Consider the following 21,065-nt stretch of genomic DNA (forward strand, 5'->3'; position numbering starts at 1 on the left):
GCATTTCCTTATGGCAATTAAAAAAAAAATCATAGATAGTTGAGCCAAAGGAAGAATGGTTAAGTAAGGCGCATAAAGATTCATAAAATATACTTTTGGCATTCTAAAACCAGATTGAACAAGTATATGAAAAGTGTAGAGGCAGATAAACAGCAAAGAGCACACAGAGTCTTCAATCATCTTGTACATTCATCTAAATTCTGAAAGGAACAAGTTTGTTTGAGATATCAAAGTATAAGCTTCAAATATAAGCTTCAAAACACTGGATTTTATTATATTATTTTATTTTTTAAGAAATATTCTCTCCCAACCTATTTTTCCTATTTTCTTCTTAAAACACAGTAATACTCTTAAGATCTACACGTTGCAGGGGATGTACAATCAAGCACATAGTGTGGATAAAGATCAGTTCTGAGAACCAGTACAAGTTCCTGTGAGTGAAATAAATTTGACAGAGTATGAGTGGAAATTGGTTCCCCCACCGGTCTTGCACTAGCCTGCGCAGCTGTGAATATTATTCTGCTTGAATTCTTTATCCCCTAAGTATTTATATAAAAAAATGACTCGTTAGAAATAACTGCTAGCTAAATTCACAAGAACTCATAGACTACATTAGCCTACTCTCAACATCCAGAGCTCTGTGCTTACTGCTTGTCAGAGTGATACCACAGAGTTCAAAAGATGCCGAGTTGCGTTAATAAATTATTACAAAGATAAGATAATATATTTGATACATACTTGTGTTTCCATCAGGAGCTGAGTCTAAATATGACATATTATTATTGAAGTATTCAAATAACATTGTATAACAAAAACACAACACAAAATATATTAAGGCAACTAGCACACTTTCCTGGAACAGAAACTATTTATAATATCCAGGATTAAAAAAACTTAAAAAAAATCCACAAAAATTGCCTTTTTAGAAAAGGCTTTTTCTTTTCTTTTTTTTTTTTTTTTCCCTGCATCAAATATGTGCTAATCAGCAGTCCTAGCACTTTGGTCATTTTAGAAAACAGATGGTTGACAGACATTTAAGAGAAGAAAGATACAGAAAGGGAAAGCAGTGTATCTGAAAGTATTCTACATTTATACCTTCTAGGTACTGTCCGTCCATTTACTTTGTAGGCTTTTAATTCCAGGATCTGTTTGAATTTTGCTAGAGCTAAACTTTGTTTAGAAACTGTAACTATTTCTCCATTCAATTCATTTAATCAAAAGCGTTAAACAGATTGATCTGCAAAATATAAACATGGCAACCCAGAAATTACTCATGTACTCTCTGTTAGCAGAGTCTATACCTCAGAGTTAGAAACCTTGTTTGGTAACTGAGGAGAATACCTCAGTTATACACCTTCTCCTTGGATTCACAGCAACGTGCTGGAGAAGGATTTGAGATCGACTGCTACATCTTAAGTGAAATAATTTGACTTAACCATGTAGTTGTGAAATTCTCAAGTTTTGCATTCCTTCTTTTTTTTCCTGGGGCCCAATATTTAATTAGCTATATAAAGCGGATCAGCTTTAGCTGTATCCCAAAGTCCTCATGACAAAGTAGGATTTACAGGTCCATATCCCTGCTCCAAAACAGCATGAGACGGGATTCACATACCTGCTATGTGAAAATGGTAAATACCTGGCTATTGGGAAACAGTGTCTAGCCAGAGCCAAAAATCTCTGGTTCCTGCCTGTCCCTTCTGTTATGCTTTATTTGGTAGTCATGACCTGAGGAGGCCTAAGACACTGGATTCGGACTGGTGAGATAGGCAGGAGAAACCCTTGCTGAAAATGCCCCTGGGGTTAGGTGTGAGCTTGGGATTTGAGCGTCTCGCACAAGCAGGACATGGGCAGTTCTGACATGCCCGCTGGCAGAAACTATGTGGACTTAAGCATCACTGGGGCAACTACAGGGTAACAGCAGATAAGTAGGGGTTTTACGGATCTTAGCAGCAGTTAAACGCTGCTGAAAGAGAATGGAAATTAAAAACTGATGCGTGTAAGGTAATTTTTAAAATGGGACTTAGGCATTTTTAAAAATATCATCCTGATAATTCAAAACTAAATTTAAATATACAGCATAAATGCAATTGCATTTTTTTTTGTCTTACAATATAATAAAAACTATTTTTTAACAGATTACATGCTCGATTATATATTCCTTTACAGCAGCTTTATGGCAGGGAAACTCCAGCTGAATAAAGCTAATGTAACAGAGCAGAAAATCAAGCTTGCTCCTGGTCTAATCTCTAATTCACATTCCTAAAAAGTTAGAGAGATGCAGAAGCGGACCCAAAGATTAGGGGATATCAAATCTCCAGACTTTTGGTCCAAGCCAGTCAGAATGCTCCTGTTTCGCTTAGTATCAATATTGCAAGGTCTAAACAGTCTGTCCTGATTTAGCAAAGCCAACAACCTTGCACCTATTAGCAGTTAACCCATGAGACTGCCCATGCATTTAAGCACAAGTATACTATTAAGCACATAAATAGACTTGGCTAAAGCAGTGCCACAGTTTTAACATCTTGAAGGGCTGAAATCTCAAGACAACAAGGTTTACTAACTCTTATAAATATCCTCCAAAATATGACTTTTCATAGATGTGTGACTGTTTTCAACTATGTTGACAACAGTACCATGTCCCCTGAAGTTATTTCAGAGTCCTGACTGTGTGTAGAGCTGATTCCAGTGTCAGAGTCTGTATCGTTTATGTCCAGATTAGTCACTCTATGAACAAAGTCAGGAACAGCAATGCTGTTACTGGAGATGCCACTGCCCTTGGATGGCTCTTCATTTGATGGAAGCCTAGTTTCAATGTTGTCTTTAACATGTAGTAAATTAAATTCTTCTGTAAGAAGATCATATTCTTTTTCCTTCTTTTGAAGCAGTGAGTCCCTGTATGTAAGCTCTTTCTGAACGCAGCTCAAGTATGAGTTGATTCTCAGACCATCTTTCATACTTTTTTCCAGCTCATATTTTACATTTTCCAAATTTGAGTTTTCCAGTTCAGCATTAGCAGCTCCTTCTGTGTGAACATCATCTCCATTTTTTTCGATGCATATACCGTGTACCTCTCTTTCAATTTCAGCACACAGCTTCTCTATTAATTGTTTGTGATGTTTCAGTCTCTCTTCAACCTGTAAAATTCCCTCACTTTTGCTCAAATAGTCATGCATCTCTTTTTGATCATCTGGTCTACTCCCTTGCTGCTCAGTCTCACTTGGATTGATCATTAAATAGGAGTCCTGCACATAATTTTCTCCATCATTGGCCACACGATCTAGATGGAATTTCGCTTCACATTTTTCAATTTCCATATCTAGTTCCTTCATTCTAAGGACTTGTTGATGAATAGTATGATCTTGAGAAATGATCAGATGAATCAGTGTCTCCATATTATCTCTCTCTTGCTGAACACTGTCCTGTTTAAGCTTGGCCAGTTTCCGGAAAGTCTTCCTGACAATTTTCTTTTGCTTGTCTATTGGCAACATCTTCATGTAATTTGCTGGGCTGAGCTCCCACTGTTTTTCTACATTTTGCACTACCTTAGCTTCAGCTGTCTTCCACAATGGAAAGGAGAGGAAAGCATCTGACTTTACCAACACAAAGTGCAAATTAGACTGCTCTTCCCCCCAGGCCTTCCAAAGTCTCAAAATCTTTGTCAAGGGAGGAAGTACTCTCTCCGAACCTCTCCATTTTTCTACAATGCAGTAATCACTAGGTTTTCCAAAAAGGACCTTTTTCTCTCCAAACGTTGCCTGATGTTCCTCAAGCAGTGCTTGAATCACTTCTGCGCACGTTGTACGCTTTGTCAGGCCACATACAATCTTCTCTTCCTGGCAAACCCAAACCACAATCTCTCTTTCATTTGAAGCCATGTCCTTGTTGGGAGACCTGGAAAACAAGAAGAGACCAAATATAAATTACAGATCAATGGCACAGACTGTATGAATAATAGCTATAATTCCGATATGACTACCACATTGAAAAATTCCCGTATTATTGTACATGACAATATACCTGTTTAAATTGCATGAAGAAATACCTTTGGATTAAGTAACAGAAAAACACACCCATTTCAGCTGCTGCTTTAATATTATTATTAGTCCAGCTGAATGTGAATCTCACACAAAATGTCTTTTATCAAATTTAGCTTTTGTACACATGAGAAGTGTGTATTAACAATAAGTGATAAAGTTTGGCAATCTGCATTACATTTCCAGACTGTCCTAGGATAACATAACTTTCAGATCTGTGTATCTGTTCTTATCACACAGACATTGCGCAAACATTTGTAAGCTCTTAATATCACCAAGGCTTCTGAAGGGAAGAATCATTCCTCCAAATATGCGCTGAACATAGATGGACTGAGAAAAGATGATTGAACACCATCTAAGTTAAAAGAACTTGATGACAGGATAAATCTATAGCTCTTCTGCCACACCTGCACCCACGCAAGCATAAACACCATTGTTTTCCACTATGATTTTTCACTAGCAAGTCTCAAGAAATGCGTTGCTTGTCCTGAAGTACCAAATAGCCTGAATTCCAGTGAGTTGTGGGAGAATACCAGCTGCACGAGAATACATATATAGGTCCATATTTTATAACCTTTGTAATGATACAGAAATGCCAGGAAATGTAAAAAGTGTACATTTTTTAAAAATTTATTTACGAAGTCCAGTGAATGTGGTATTAACCTGAGATTAGCAGCTGGTACCTCCTTATACACTGAGATACCTAACTTCAGGTGTCTAAAATCCCATTATGGCTACTGTAGCTGTAGTAATTAATACAATCAGCGGACCCTAGAAAGCGACTCAGCTGACCAAATGTAGACGTTCACTTTACAGTTAACTCTCAAGTTTGTCCCCATCTGAGTGGCCCGGGACTGCCATGGGCCTACATTGGCAGAGCGGCCTTGTGGAACCTGCCCGGGATATACCTGTCCTCTAGCCTCTACACGCATCAATCGCTGCTTGCTCAGACCTGGTGATTTGGCGTCTTGCCTAAAACGATAAAATAAATTCCCTGAGGAAAAATGCATTTCTTTGAATTTTCTGGTATCACTTCCAGTCCATTTGAATGAATGAGATTTAACCCACTCTGACAGAGAAAGCTTGAAAATGAAAATGACAATTCAGACAATATTCTAGGGGCTCAATACCACATTTGTTTCTATCTGGGACTACTTATTCTCAGTGCTTTTCTAGTCTTTTGAGATGTAGTAGGAATAGAGTTTTACTTGGCGCAATTAGGGTTATACCCTATGATTATTAAAGCAATCCAACTTGTTTCTTTTTCTTAATTACTACACAACACGAGAGACAAACTGCAATCCAACAAATTGAACTATGATTGACTCAGCTCTAGGTGCCACTCTGACCAGGAGGCAATAATCCTCAAAAGATGGGAGACTGCAAATGAATACTAATAAAACCTACAAGAATGAGTTTATTAGTATCATCGCACAGGAGAGCTCTGTCTAACTACATTGTTCCAAGTCTTGGAACGTTCCTCTGTAAAATTTGTGTTTCGGTCGATTACTCTGAGTAATGACATCATTTTCCCACTTCAATAGCTCCCTCTTACAGGCCAGCATTTTACACTAATTATTTTTTAAAACTGGTGTTCAGACGATTAATAATGTTTTCACAGACGACTACTCAAAATAGGAAAGCTTATGTCACAAACAGAGAAAATGGCAAAATGGCACAAAGAACTTTAAATGGAGGAGAGGGAATGAAAGACAATATCATATGAAATGGCATTACTGTTAAGTATGTCACATGCTAAAAAGTCAGTATCTGTAAGGTTTTTTAGGTTTAGAGGATACAGGATGCTACAGAAATATTTTTGTCTGTTAACAGATTGTTAGTTAAATGAAACTTACATAAATAGACAATTGCAACATAAGTCAGCTGTGACTGTCAAATAACTCAGTATTTATTTTACACTACAGATATAAAAAGAAAAAACAGATAAACTAGAGTTACATTATATGTAAGTATAAAATTATGCAAAATGAATTATCAAAAATACAGTATCTCAAACAATGTTCACTACTGATACATAAACAATTGTCCTAGAAATAAAAGTATATTACCAGTCATTGGATTTCAACTTATAAAAGTACTGACAGAAAAATAAAAATTAAATAGGCATAAAAACATAAGAAATACTAGATTGGGACTTTGAGGCAGTAAATTCAGACCGCATCTTTCCCGTGTTTTTTGTAATCAATAAATACATTTCAGAGAATACATGTTATCTCAGTCATTTAGCACTCTTCTGAGAGTCTTATGCAATTCGTTTGCACATTGAAAGTCTTTTCTCATTCTTGTTTTTGGTTGATTGCTGTATTGTCTGCTTGTCAATATTTTTAGCGTGTTACAGATTATGTGAGCTAAGCAGAAGTTTACTGTGTCTTTTCCTCCTGTCCGCTTTAAAGCTTTCCTATGAAGACAGTTTCTCTCTGGGATATTAGTAAATCTTCAGACAAATTTGAAAACCCCATCGATACCCCATAGTATTAGTGTACTGATAAATACTTTTGCTATACCCATTTTTTACTTGGACTTCCCACTGACTTCAGCAGGAGTTAAGCAAGCTTCTGATGGAAATACATTGCTTATTGTAAGGCAGTCTCTACAGGATCTATGAAAACAATACAGATACAAAATAACATTTTAAAATTACTGTTTTCAATCATTTTCCAGTTGTTTATCACCCCCTGTTATTTTTTCAGTTACAATGCACCTGTCTACCCAGACTTTACATTGAGCTTTTTGGGGAAGAATTTTTCTTTACCTTGTCTATAGCATATTTAACATACTGAAGTCTGAAACTAGTAGTAGCACTGCAGGAATGAATAATGTATGCACATGCAGGTACAGAAAGAACTCAAGTATTTATACATGAAAACATATACACAAACATATATGTATGTATAGCTTATGTATCATACACCTTGTAATTATGTTGTCACCTTTTACAGAAAAGGAGAGAAGAAAAAAAAAGAAATTCTGAACATGGCTTTAATTCTTGGATCAAAACAGAACTGTAAAGTGCAAATTCTTTCATTATTTTTTCCATGTGTTTGTCACAACATATATTATCTCCATTTTTATTCAGTAGCATAACTAAATTTTTGATCTTTCTTTTTAATCAAAAAGAATTAGCAAGTCATTTATAATCTTACAGTGCCATGGAATTCTAATATAATCTAAAAAATCAAAAGTGTTCTTTATTGTCTTCCACTATAAAATCATAAACTGATGTGGCCTACTATGCACCTTTTAAGTAAAATTTATTATATAATTCTTTAATCATAGTTAATTCAGGTAGTGCCAAACAAAAATGAAGCTTCAGTATGTCAATCACTGCATAACAATTATTAAAGACTTGCTTTCAGGATGCAAGAATATGCTAATATTGGGAACCATCTTTCATTAAACTATGCTTTCCTCATAGAAAGTGGAGAGCATATTCTGCATATACAAAGTGGAATTCATCTCACTTAGGCATCTGGAAGTTAAGATTTCAGTATAAATTCACAATCAAAGTTCCTCCTTGTCATGGGAGGAGAGTGGACCTCCAAAGAGAAAGTCACCACAGCCTAAACTATATATGATCATTGGGATGAACCCTCGAATGAAGCTATTTCTCTCTTTCATTAACTACAAGAGATCTATGTGGCCACCTTCAACTAAATAGCTCATTGTCACGTACCTAAATACAGGTGAGAGTAACCCAATCAGATTCTGGTTTACTGTCTGAGAGAAATGTAACAGGAATGATTCAGATAGCAGTAGATTTAATAAAGATAACTAAACATGGGACCTACATATTATGACTTCTAGCTTAGTTTAGATGCTGACTATTCCATTTGCTGTTCAATTTATTACTACCATTTATAAGGAGATACATGAAGTCATTTCAATACTAAGGCAAATGTAATCCCATTTGTAACTCCTCATCTTGAATAAATGTTGGTCGTTGACAGTGATTTTTTTTTTCCTGAGATGTAATACTAAAAATAACAACATTCAGCAACAAGATCTGCTTTTACATGGTCATTTTAATGAAGAGGCAAGCTTCTTATATTTACTGATTCCTTGGCCTTGACATCCTGCAGTTTTGTAAAGAAAACAAAAGAATTGTCATTTTTTAATAACCTATCAATTAATGAATCTTGAATAGCTAAGGTGTTTATCTAGTTTAAGTGTTTGACTTTCTTGAAAAACAATTTCAGTAGCAACTTCTTCATTTTTTCAAAAGTTTACTGCTGTTGCTGTAAGCAGGCTGTAAAGCTTTCAGTTCTGGCTTGAATTCTGTTTCTTTGAATTGATCACTGAAACATTCTATTTATCTATCTACGATTTTAAAGATTTGATGATAATGAGAACATGCAGATCTATCTTTTTTTGCAAAGTCTCTTGTTGCTCATGAACTGATGAGAATTTAAGCTTAAGAATGGTCAAAAGTACATTTCCAATCTCTTTTGTTTGTTTGTTTTGATTGCTAGTTTTATGCCTTCTACTCTTTGCTTCTCTTCATGACGATCCAAAAAAACATTCTAATCACGTTACAGACCTCACACAAAGGCTTGATTGTGTCAGCACAAGCTGATTGTTGTGTGTCAGATATACACTTCATTAATTTATTATTCAGGCCTAGGGGAAGAAAGGTAATACATTCCAGCAATGTATAGACAAACCAAAAATATGTACTTGTGTTGCACAAAGTCAAAATATGAGATAGCTCAAATGCTGGTAGCGGCACTTTTGATAATCACTAACTTTAAGGGATGTCCGGCACAAAAGCATACATATCAAACACATAATTCTTTGCCTTCCTGAAAATTTGAACATTCTTCCTAAATACGCAACATATAGTTTTACAATCAATCATGCCAATCAAATAAAGGGATCCCCCTACTTTTTAGAATTTCATCTATATGTCTACAAGATGCTTGTTTTTCCTTACTAATTTCAGCAAACATTCTGTTGGGACTAGATCACTTACAGATCATATTGTTAGCAGATTAATATAGTGTTTCTGAAATACCATTGACATTAACAGAATATTTTGTCTCTGTTGAGAAAAAAACACAGATAAAACTCTTCTCTCCCTTCACTGTAATAAATTCTTTGTAGACTTTCTCAGAAAAATAAAATGGAATTTCATTCTCAACATTCCTATATTTCTTGACGTACTGTCCCCAAGGCACTAATCAAACTGAGTAACTCAAAAATACCTAGATAATGGCTAGAAATTTTACAGCCAAGACATTTTTGCGAACCCCTTGCTAGCACTATTGTTAACTATTACTGTTTTACTAATTTTAAGTCAGTGTGACCAATTGAGCCAATTTTAAGTCATGAAAGTTCTTGTGTTAGGAAAGGGATTAAAAACTTGGGATTATGTTCATGATCAAAAATTTTATTAATTGTCTCCTCCCAGTCATTGAAATAATTTATACAGAATAAAAAAAATCTGCAGATGAAAACAGATGGCACACAAAGCAATACATTAATCCTTTGCCTGAAAATGTATACAGCTTAATAATTTATGAATTTGACATCAAAAAGTTTATGCTGGAAAGCCATTTGTGTGAAATAGCTTAGTCATTTTTTCACCAATTTATTGGGGAAATCGTGCTTTATAATCTTTATTTTCAGAGGTAGAAGAGCTTTTACTTGCTACGTATGAATTAAATTACTGTTAATCAGATGTCATAAAGCTGTATCTCTTAGAGAGTACAAATGTTTGTGAGTTGGAATATTCTTGTACTTCTTAGTGTAATAATGTCACAGTTTTTTCTTTCATCATTGCATCTGCAAGTGGCACATGTGTAATGTGTAATTAATTATTCTTTATGTCAGAAGGATTGCTTGTAGTATCATCTAGTAGCAGATGATATAACTAATTATCCAATTTTAGTGTAGAAAATGAATCAAATTTTGTACTTTTGAGATCTTTTCTTCTCTTCATCTATTTTCTTATTTTTGATGCTGTGCTTGCATAAATATATTTCAGCATACATAAGACCCAGAAAGCCACACAACACAACTATCACTTGCAATGCAAAAAAAGCAACAGAACAGTAATGTATAAATGGCCTCCTACTGACAGCATAAACCCTCTCAATAGCGCATTTGAACATACAGTCTAATCGGCAGCAAATCAGATGATAATTGTGGTTTATGATTGACTGGCTGCCGCGGTGGGGCCCTCAGTTGACCAGAGCTCTCAGGTAGGTACGCTGTTGTCACGACCTCCCCAGAGTAAGACCAAGGTGCTTCTAAACTTCTAAGAAACAAACTCCTACATTATGTCAAGATACCACCCAGAACGATTCACTTCTTCAATGGAGAAACCAAAAATGACTAAGTGACAGAACAGAAAAAAAAAAGGCGTTAGGAGACAACCCTCCTGCTGCCTTCTGCATCCTTGCAGTGAAGTCCTTGCCTAGAGCCTCGGTGTCTGCCATCTCAGTGCTTTCCTGGAATCCACTAAGAAACATGAAGCTTTCCGGCAAACCCAGGCAGGGTCTGTGCTCCCTGCACCTCTCAGCAGGCTCTCCCTTTCTCAAGCTGCACACTCCCAGCTCCTCACCAACACCTTCTGTGCCTCGTCTGCTACCTACCATGCTGCACAGTGGGGAACAGTCTCCCAGCCAAGCACGCTCAGCTGTTGAGCCACTGCTCTCTTTTGAAAACGGTGTGACACAATGGCATAAAAATGCTGGGAAAACAAGAGACATCTGCCACAAAAACATTTAATAATCTGATATTTTCAAGAGGATGGTCTTTAAGCATGCTGCTGGGGCACGCAGATGTGCCCACTTGGATTTTGGCAAGTATGTATTTGTGCTATGTTCTTCTCTTTGTTCTGCACCCATAAATGTTTCCTTCATGTGCTAGGACCCAGAGAACACATGCTTTGTTTAAGCACTTGCTAATAACCTTGTTATCTGTGCCTCAGATCCAAGCCATAACTACCTATCGAAGAAATCTGATGGCTTTTAATTATATTTACTTGCTGGAAATAAGGAGAGGCCAATATTACAGGGATACCTACTTGATACAACCAACCTGCATTTCTAGCATAGGACACACTCTCCATGTCATTTGAGAGCTTCTAATACCAGTGATATTTACATGTCAGGGTATATAAGGGCTAATTAGTTTATCAGTTGCCACATTCCATTTATAAATGATAATATAATATTGCTTTTATTATTTATTTTTCAAAATCTTAGCATGTTACCATACATATAAATAAAAGCATATATGAGACAGTGGAAGATCATTCTGAAAGAAAAGATCAAAACATATTTTGGCTCTGTGGGATTTTTATCTGTGAAATTTGCAAAAAAGTAAAGCTATTGGTGCCATGTGTTGCAGCCCTTGCTTGGAAGAAACTCTAACTTAATTTGATCCAAACGGATTTTTGACAGTGAGTTTAAACATTAAAGCTATAAAGAATACACAGCCCATATGAAAGCTGAGCTCAGAAGTATTTCAACCTTTCAGGCACAAATGGATCATACTAAAAGTTCACACTAAGTTTATTCAGACTATCCACATTTAACCCACCTTTTTTCTCAACTTTCTGTCACCTTCTGTAAAGTTATTCAAAAAGCAATAAAGGCCAAATCTTATACTCAGTATGCCTCCTGCCTAAGTAGATTACATGCTTCTGAGTTTCCTAAGGGCAGCGATGAGGAAGTATCTACTCTCTCACCACCCAATGAAGCTGGAATTACTCCAAAGCCTTAGGGATTCAAGACAGCCTATTAACTAACTGCATTCCCATTCCCCTTCACCTGTCCCTAAAACACAATATTAATGGAGGCACAGTTAATGTCCATATCATGTAGGAGACAGAAATTCCATACATGATGTGTCAGAAACTTGGTCCTTCTTCCCTTCTGCATCACACAAAAGTCAGGGCAATGTCTAGCTAAAAAGTATCATGGCAAGGCAGGACTGGTACTTTAACTATAATAATAATAATAAAACCCTTCAATAGAGATAATCAGAGTAGTCCCAATACTGCAGGAAGACTTGTAAAGAACACCACAGAACTTGTGAAAACAAAATAATTCTTTCAAAAGAAATAACTTAAATTTCTCTCTACCATCTGTTTCTGTATCCATTGAATGTTGCTCTATGATAATGCTTCCTCCTTTACAGAAATGTACATAGGCATTCATTAAAAATAAAAGAAAATTAGGCATCTAGATATTCATGTGACATTTTTCAAACATACACTTATACACAGCAGTTTGGATGTTCTAATTGAAACATTCTAATTGAGATATTTGAAACAAAAAAACAATTTAAACAAAGGCTATTTTAACTAGCTATGTACGACACATTTCTCCTAGTATCAGTTTATGTTCATTTTGTAATTTCTTTTTAAATGCATAAATTTTTAACTTGGCAAGAGTCCCATACTGTCAGGAAGCCTTTATGAAACATTTTAATTAGCAACAGCTGTTGAAAATTATGTCCTATATCAATTATCATTTATGCACTTAAAACTAGTTCTTTAATCCTTTCTGGAGAGGAATGCCATCACCTCAGTTAGCTACTGTACAAAATTGCATACATTATAATTCAGCAATGATCTGTGGTGAAAATTTCTGTTCATCCAATCATTTTACATTATATTAGTGCTCTATGACAAATTTCAGTTAAATAATTTTGAATTGGAATGGGATAGCACTCTTCTGTCATGGAATAAATAACATGAAAGGTATGAAGATTTTTTAAAAAAAAGTTCTGTAAGATAATTATTGCAAATAAGTCATTCACAGAGGAGTTCTTGCTGACTTGAAATGTCAGACTTCAGTAAAAATCCCATGGGAAATCGTGTGCTTCATTCTAATAACTGTACTTCTTGGACACAGATGCCTGAACAAGGACCAATATTTAAGAAAAATAAAATGGGGAAAAAAAACCCTGACACTACTTAAAATAGATACAAAAGAATAAAAGCAGCCAACAAGAAGAACCAACAAGGACTGACAATAATAATTCTGTCATCTGATCAGTAGATGGATAGCAGAGTTTATACTACGTAGAAAATAAACCAAGAAATTGCACTAACTCAGAATGTTGCGCTAATAGAAAAGAAGAAATAAAAGACATTGTAAGAGGAATTATACACCTTGCTCACTCAATAAGAGTGATAGTTATGGTGGATTATCCTGAACACCCTCCTGCCCCCCCGTTGAATAATGACATAACCCTCTGTCATCGCTCCAGTGGTCGATACTGTTTTGCAAAATCTCAGTTGCAAAGTTCAAGTGCAGATTTTCAGCAGAGGTGACCAAAAGGTTACTAAGTCCTCCCCTTCACTTATTAGCTCTGCCCTATACCATGTTTACACTCCCAATCACTTAACCTACAGGCAAGTGCAAAGGCTGCAGTCTCCATTCAGATGAAGACTCCATCTGCCCCTGCCCTTTTCTCCTGTCTTACCTCTGAAATTATTCCTCTCCCCCTAAGGGTACACATTCTCTATAAATTACATCTATGCTTCAAATCTTCCTTCCTGTCAGACAAATCATCATTTTTCCATTGTATATTCAAAGTCGTAAGGTTGGTAAGTGGATATTAGTCAAAAAAATGTTTGGAATTGCAGTGAGTAACATCAGCAAGTGTGCTATGTACACAAAATGCCATGAGAGGTAACATATTCATTGTATCAGGTCTGTATTTGTGGTGGCCTGACACAGTGGAGGTCTGAGAACAGAGGAGAGCTAGCTGTCCACCAAAATATTTTCCAAGATGAGCAACATTAACATTAATAATTTGCTTTACTGGGAAAACATGCTTTGATGTGTATATTGCAACAGCTACTGAGGAAGCAGCTGTGATACAGGAATGGAAGATCCAGGAAAAACTCCAGAGCCAAAACAAACACTGACATATTCAGTGGTAATAATTCTTTAGACGATGATGGGGGGAATGGGAAGATGGACATTTTAAAATTCCTCAGTGTTAGTAAGCAACATCCAAAGTTTAGGAATATCGATATAGGAAATGTTACATCTTGATTTTGGGCAGTGGATAGCTCTCACTAGTTGACAAATGAAGATGCCACTGGTATTTTTTATCTACCAGAAGAATTTTGCTACATTGCAAAAATATAATTCTCTGTATTGTTCCTGTGTCTATTTAAGTGCCTATGCATATGTGAACACAAGCTTTATGGGGGTTCTATTAATAATGTACAGAATGTGTCTAAAATTCCATCACTTTCAATAATACAGAGGAAGCTGAATCATTTATAACTCATTTAGAACATAGGCTTCTAAACGACAAAGTCAGAGCTGCTATTGCAGCTAACAGAAATTTGGTTTGTCTAACTTCTCCCATTAGAATTTTTATAACTGCCTTTTAGAAGCACCCTGGTTGTTTATGAGCTTTTGAGATCAAAGAAGCAAGGGGAATTCCAAGGGTTGAAAGCGCGATTTTTGTTGTTGTTGTTGTTCCATGAAATTCAGTTCAGCTTTTGTTGAAAGGCAAACGTATACTATCTCCCTCCCCTGGGTTTGTTGACATCTTGCCCAGTGAAGAAGTAAACACAAAGCATTCTGATATTGGGTCTGGACTATCAAAACAGGAACAAAGCACGCTATACGGAGACCAGTGACAATAAGGTAGGTTAATAAAGGAACAAGATAGAGACAAGGAAACAATAAGATTTCGTGCCACCTTTCCGATATTCCCTGGGCTAAAGGAGGCTGGGATGGTTACCTTCTTATGAACCCTTGTACAGTGCATGGCTCAAACAGTCCAGTGTACCTCTTCTCTACTGGTGGCACCATGTGAGGCCAATGTTAACGTCCTTCACAATGAAAGGAAAGAAAGTCCAGATGGACTTCGTTTCTTTTCACCAATTCCCCAAGTTGAACTCAGGCTCAGCAAAGCATCTCTTCTTTTCCTTATAGTCTTTTCCTGATAGCTACCTACTGTAACTACTTCTCTAGCTGCTCTAGCAGCAGCCTGTGGTGAATTTCAGAGTTTGGACACTGCACTTTGTGATTCTGAAAAGGAACATTGTAGGAATCAGTATTTTTGTCTTCTGTTTTTTAAACACCCCAACACTCCCCAGACCCATCCCCAAAATATATAAAATTATTTACAAGATAACTACCTTAGGAAAATGATTATCCTAAGTACTATTTTTACTGCTAAATCTAGTCTTATAGGTTAGCAACTGTATGACTTAAGATTTCATGAAGTAATTTAGGCAATCTGATGTCTGCCTGACATTCCCATCTCCTTGCTTGTGCCAGCTCTGCTGGGGTTTCCAGTTTGTTAAACTGGCAGCAAGCTAACCCTGAAAAAAGAAAAAAAAAAAAAAAAAAGAAAAAAAAAAGGAAAAAAAAAAGGAAAAACTTTTTTTTTGTAGTAGTAGTAGTGCTCCCTGAGTTAGGTTCTATGGTGTCAGGTGAGAACAGTACCAGTGCACAGAGTAGTCAGGAGCCTGGAAAGGGGGCTTAGGACTGCCCTTTGTGCAACAGTAAGCCTTTAGAGCTGTTTAGCCATCTCATCAAACATCATCCTTTCTTAACTTTTTGACATTTAATGATCTGTCAAAATAGCTTTTTTTCTAGATCATAGAACCTAGTTTGAGTATCTTTTTACAGTTTGCCAGGAGTGAGAAAGGCAGGATGGGCTTTAATTTTGTTCTGTATTTATTGCAATAAATTTTGCAGAGAGTGAACAACCCCACTTTGAAATTATACCGTATGATCTTCCCCTTTTCGTTTGCTTTCATTAAATTATATTGAAGATGTCACCTCAAAAGGGGTTCTATCAAGACCTCATTTACAATCAATTCTTCTTCTTTTTTTTTTTCAAATTTCTGCCTTGAACTTTCTGAAAGATAATTCAGGGACAAATGTGTTCCATTACTTACAATATTTGAAGAGCTGAAAGGAAAAAAAGATGAGATGATGAAGTGAACTATTATATATATCTTCACCCTGAAGAGCTAAATTGAGTACTAGATACATAATTATGCTAACAAGAAGAGTGGACATAAATTTTAAAAAAAGAAACCTGAAGCATTTTAGTGTCCATTGACAATCTGAGAGATTTGTGCAGCTTATGCTTTCAAGTAATCTTCTAAAATTGCTTATCAATGAATGCTTCAATATGTAGTTAGCCAGGCACAGGCTGATAGGCTCTCTGAAATATCACCACATCCTCTCTGAAGAAGCTACTGAACAAATGAAATAAATTGTTAACCTTACCAACTGTGCTCTGCCCTAGCAATGGATATGCTAAAGAGGGCACAGGAGCTTGCAAAACTAGTTCTAGCCAGCTGAGCAGTAGAGATAGGGAAGGCAAAAAGAGAGGAATTGCTGTCTGGATGCAAGGTTAATGCTGGATCCTAAAGATCAAGAGTAATGGGAAATTCACTGGATTAATGTAAAGAAGAAAGCGTCGGCAAGAGAGAGATACAGAGAATAGTGTCCAGTAGCACACACACACAATTTTTAGCTGTGAGAAGATGAAGGAAGCGGACTATGGAGGAAAGACATTCCATGATTCAGATAAAAAGCCATGTGAATCCTAAAATATTTTAATGATCATGACTTAAGCCCACAAACTGTTCTAGAAAAGAGATAATGAGTACAGATAATGAGTTTCCAGCCGGGGCCAAATGAAAAGGCTCATAGCCATGCCAGTTGTCCATCACAACCGTCCCACTGGAGCTGAGCTGCTTGCCTGACTGTTCTTCAAACCACATGAGTCATGATGAATTAGACCATAAAGATAAAGGCTTTGTTAAACCATCTAAGATAACCCACCTGAATGTGATTGAACAGTTTAGGAAGAAATCATTCAAAAATTTGATGCAGCTGAAAAGATGGTAACCTCTGGCAAAGGATTTGTGATGAACAGTGAGAGCAGGTGCGGGCCAAAAACCTGCAGTGAGCACAGCTGAAGCCAAAGGAGGCCAGGTGCCTGTGGCCAAAGACCAAGGCAGACCCAAGAAATAATGGGGCTAGTTTTGCGAGACGCATCTATGGCAGGATAGTGATTATCCCAAGAAGGCTGTGACACCAGAAAGACACTGCAAGCTACTTGTTGTCTTTAGTTCACAGAAAGTCAGACTGAGTCAACATTCAAATTAATCCAATGTTTCTTTATTTCACATATCCAAATGTCTTTGCAGGTGGGGATCCTTTCAACATATGAGCAATTCAGATGACTTCATAGCTCAGGGAGGATAAAAAGGCAGTTTACTTCTAACAAGGCACGTCATAAACTGAATGGATACCGCAGTGACAGCTGAATGAAGGCATTCTTCCTTCTGCCATGCGAACAACTCTGTGATGTTTGGAGACATATACATATTTAGCATTCTTCCGTGACATGTTCACATTCTGTTTGTCACTTCTGACTTTTAAAGAACCCTTGCATGTACCCAGTTTTGTAATATGTAGATGCATATGTATGAGATCTACAGAAGTGGCTATTTCTGCACATATTGTTTATATATATGATGATTTCGGGTTTGTAATATATTTTATTGTACATTAGATGTACAGGATACAGGTTAGATATGTGACAGTATATCTTATGTGCTACACATATGCATTACATGATCACATACAACACAAACTAGTTGTACTAGTATATACATTTATACACTAAATATATGCCTACCATGCACAAATGCTTTAGCAGAAAGAAATATGCTTAAGTTGCAGTCAAACACTCAAAAAATTTAGGCATTGGTGTCAAAGTATTCCATACTACTTAGTTCAACGAAAATGAATTTGATTCAGCATATCCATAGCAAGATGCATTTTCTCCCTTACATCGAACCCGTGGCCTCACTTGAATGCATACAAGAGACAATATTCAGTTTTACCAGAGCCACAGAAGGTACTGAGGCGTTGCAAACACTGAGTGTTACAATTTTCAGGTGTCTTCCCCCCTGCTGAAATTCATAATCCCCTCTCGGACACCTAAACTTCCACAAAAAGTGCCATGGAAGGGTTCAACTCCTAACAACGGGATTTGCTGACACCAGCAAGTTCAGCAGGAACTGACCTGAAGTAGACAGAAACATGAACAAAAGGGCAGGACTTAGGTAATGTTAGACTATATTCAGATGTTCACTGCATAAAAAATACAATATTAATTAGAACAGCAACCAAAAGCCTGATCCCCTTCTCCCACTGAAGCCTTCAACATGAATCCTTGTCTTTCTCTGGGTTACTGTAACTCATACGAGCCAGCACAAAATGAAAGAGCTTCAACAGGAAATACGGAGAGAATTTCAGTTTAGAATAGCTTGACAGGACTTTCCTGACAAATACATGTTTGTATCGGGGCATCTCACAGGGGTGTTCTGGCCACCAGGCCGCCTGGCTGCACTTTGTGTGTTGTTGCACATGCTCTGAACAGGGCTATTAGATGGGCCCTCATGGTTGAAAAAGCTGAGAGACTGCCTTTTTCTTAATTTTGGTAAGGTGTGAGGGAGGCACGTAACTGCAGAGTTTTCAGCACCTGTGTAAGACATGATGGGAGTACAGGTGGTTGTGGAGTGCTGCCAGTCAAAATGTTACTATCTCAGGATTTAATCATAATTTTGTGAACATCAGAAGTTCTTAAAGCTTGTCTTAGGTAACTGTAATGACATTTAAGTACCAAAGCCTCCTTCATAAATCTAGTCCTTATTACTTACATTTGTTCAGTATGTGTTCATTTTACACCTTCTCTCCTATGTATGGTACTACCCTTTACAGAAGACATTTTTAAATTTAATCTTTTGCTATATGCCTTTTATCACCAGATATTCAATTGCTTCACAAGCTGACACATTACTGAATTTATCTCCACATACTCTTGTAGGGAGAGAACTCCCTTTTACAAACCAAAGCTCAAAAAGATCTAGGCCAAAGCTATCCACTCGTTTAAGTTCCCACTCTGGCTAACTGAATTGATATCTAAAGAGATGTCCAAAGCAGGACATCCATAAACTTCCTCTGCTCAGCCCTTGTGCAAAACAGATTACAGGACATTGAATTAGCAAATGAGGAACATGCAGTGAGTAACCAGTTTTGTAAACTGTGGTTTATGTGACTTGCCCAACATCACGTAGAAATTTGCAGCAGGGGCAGCGAAGACATCCATGCTATTAGGATGGTTCTCCCTTAATCATACATTATCCACCTGTAATTCACCTCTCCATTCACTATTCCCTTTTTAATTTCTAAAATGAATGGTACAAAAGATGGTTAATTAGGTGCTCTACAAAGTCTGAGCATGCTCCATGGAGACCTTCCCTTTGAAAGTGATTGGGGTGGAGCTCATGTCATCCACCTTAAGCTATTTAAAATGTAGATGTGTAGTCAAAGATAATTTTCTGACCTTCCTCTGTAATCAGTGGCATAAGATAGGCACCGCCAAAAGGGTGACTAATCCCATACTGAAAGCTTGTCTAAGGCTGAATGAATTGCCCTCTGGAAGTGTTTAGATGTATCCATTAACTACAAAGAGTATCTAGATGACTAGATACCTACATTTTCAATGGCTCAAGTTGAGTAAGATGAAGCTCGACTTTTGTGTTTTACCGTGTACCTGAATCTCATGAACAGTATGAGTGTCAGTAAAAGTAAGTACTGTGGCCATCCACAACTGCAGTTCCAAAAATAACTCAGATCTTTGTCTGACACCTGTAGTGGCCTTCATGGGTAAACAAACGTGATTAGTTATCTATCCAGACCTTAAAGTACCAGAAGTCTGGGAAAGTGCAGTAAAGTCAATACCAAGCCTAAATTTTTGTTAGAAAACTGGATTTGTACAGAGCTTTTCGGTAAAACAGGATACTAACAACAAAGTGGCCCCAAGAGATACAGGCAATAATCAAGTTAAACAAGTACACTTAGTGCCTTAGCCAAGTGAAACAATAGTTCAGAACATCAATTTACCAATTATAAAGCCAACAGAAACAAGAGCAGCTGAAAATCGGCGTATGGTCCCACATTTATAAATATCATCCAGCCACTCTTTGATTAGGGAGCAGAATCTGCTAACTTCCTATGAAAAATGAGCCATACTTTATGTCATCAAAACAGTGCCGCAACCGTTTCTCTGAAAAATTTTGTAGTTTAAAAGTGTTTTCACAGTGGAAACTACCCTCTGTAGAAATAATCCTTTCGAATTTGGAGGAGGTTGGGGAAACCAAAGCAAGGTGTTCCACATGGATGAAGGAATCTATTAACACAGAGCAAACTGCTGGTTCAAGACCCAAGGGCAGACTCCCTTAAAAATTAGTAGTCTTCACTCAACTACATTATTCCACTGAGGTCATGCATCCTTACAAGTCAAAGTAAGGTAAACATATTTATACCTGACCAAAACAAAACTTGGTCTGATAGATTAGTGTATTTTTATAAATCTGATTTTGTCCCCGAGCACGAGAATGTTATGCTTTTGCATATTTATTTTAAGCTTTGTTAGTTTTGTATTATTAAAAGGAGAAAAAAATAAGTATCTTGTGCTTTTCAAGAGAGCTGATTATATTTTCCATTATGATTGGAAATTCATAACTCAGAATTCTTACATTAATGAATGAGAACAGATAGGGTGGAGAATAAAAGAAAGCAAATTAATCAGATTGACAGTTTTGACCCTCAAAATAGACAAATTATATTTATGTATTTCATTCACAGCAAATACCTACCCTCTGTATAAATATATTTTCCTCCTATCGTTACTCTGCAGCTGACTAATGAATGTGAAAAATAAAAACAACAAAAAAACAAGCCCAACCCAGGAAAACAGAGGTTTACATCACCTCCAAGATTACAACGTAAGAAATAAATTGGTAGCCTGGCTGCTTCTAATGCTAATGCTCAAAAATTGTATGTCTAGCAACCATCTAAACTACAAATGAAATGGTTCAATTTGACAGAGGCAAACATGTACTCAGGCAGACAGGAATGAGAGTGAAATAGGAAAAAGCTGGTGAAAGGGAAACACATCTTTAAATAAAGTGCATTTGAGAGGTGTGCCAAA

General features: G+C 36.7%; 1 protein-coding gene across 1 annotated transcript in view; it reads right to left on the bottom strand.

Annotated features, from left to right (window-relative positions):
- Window positions 1-297: 297 nt before the first annotated feature.
- The window catches only part of RASSF9 (Ras association domain family member 9), a 28,355-nt gene continuing 7,587 nt past the window's right edge, over window positions 298-21,065 (bottom strand). The window contains exon 2 of the mRNA XM_075150636.1: window positions 298-3,891. Coding sequence (XP_075006737.1) covers window positions 2,616-3,891 — 1,276 coding nt within the window. The 3' untranslated portion in view covers window positions 298-2,615. The remainder of the gene's footprint in view (window positions 3,892-21,065) is intronic.

This window comes from Calonectris borealis, chromosome 1, assembly GCF_964195595.1.
Source record: "Calonectris borealis chromosome 1, bCalBor7.hap1.2, whole genome shotgun sequence".
Lineage (NCBI taxonomy): Eukaryota > Metazoa > Chordata > Aves > Procellariiformes > Procellariidae > Calonectris > Calonectris borealis.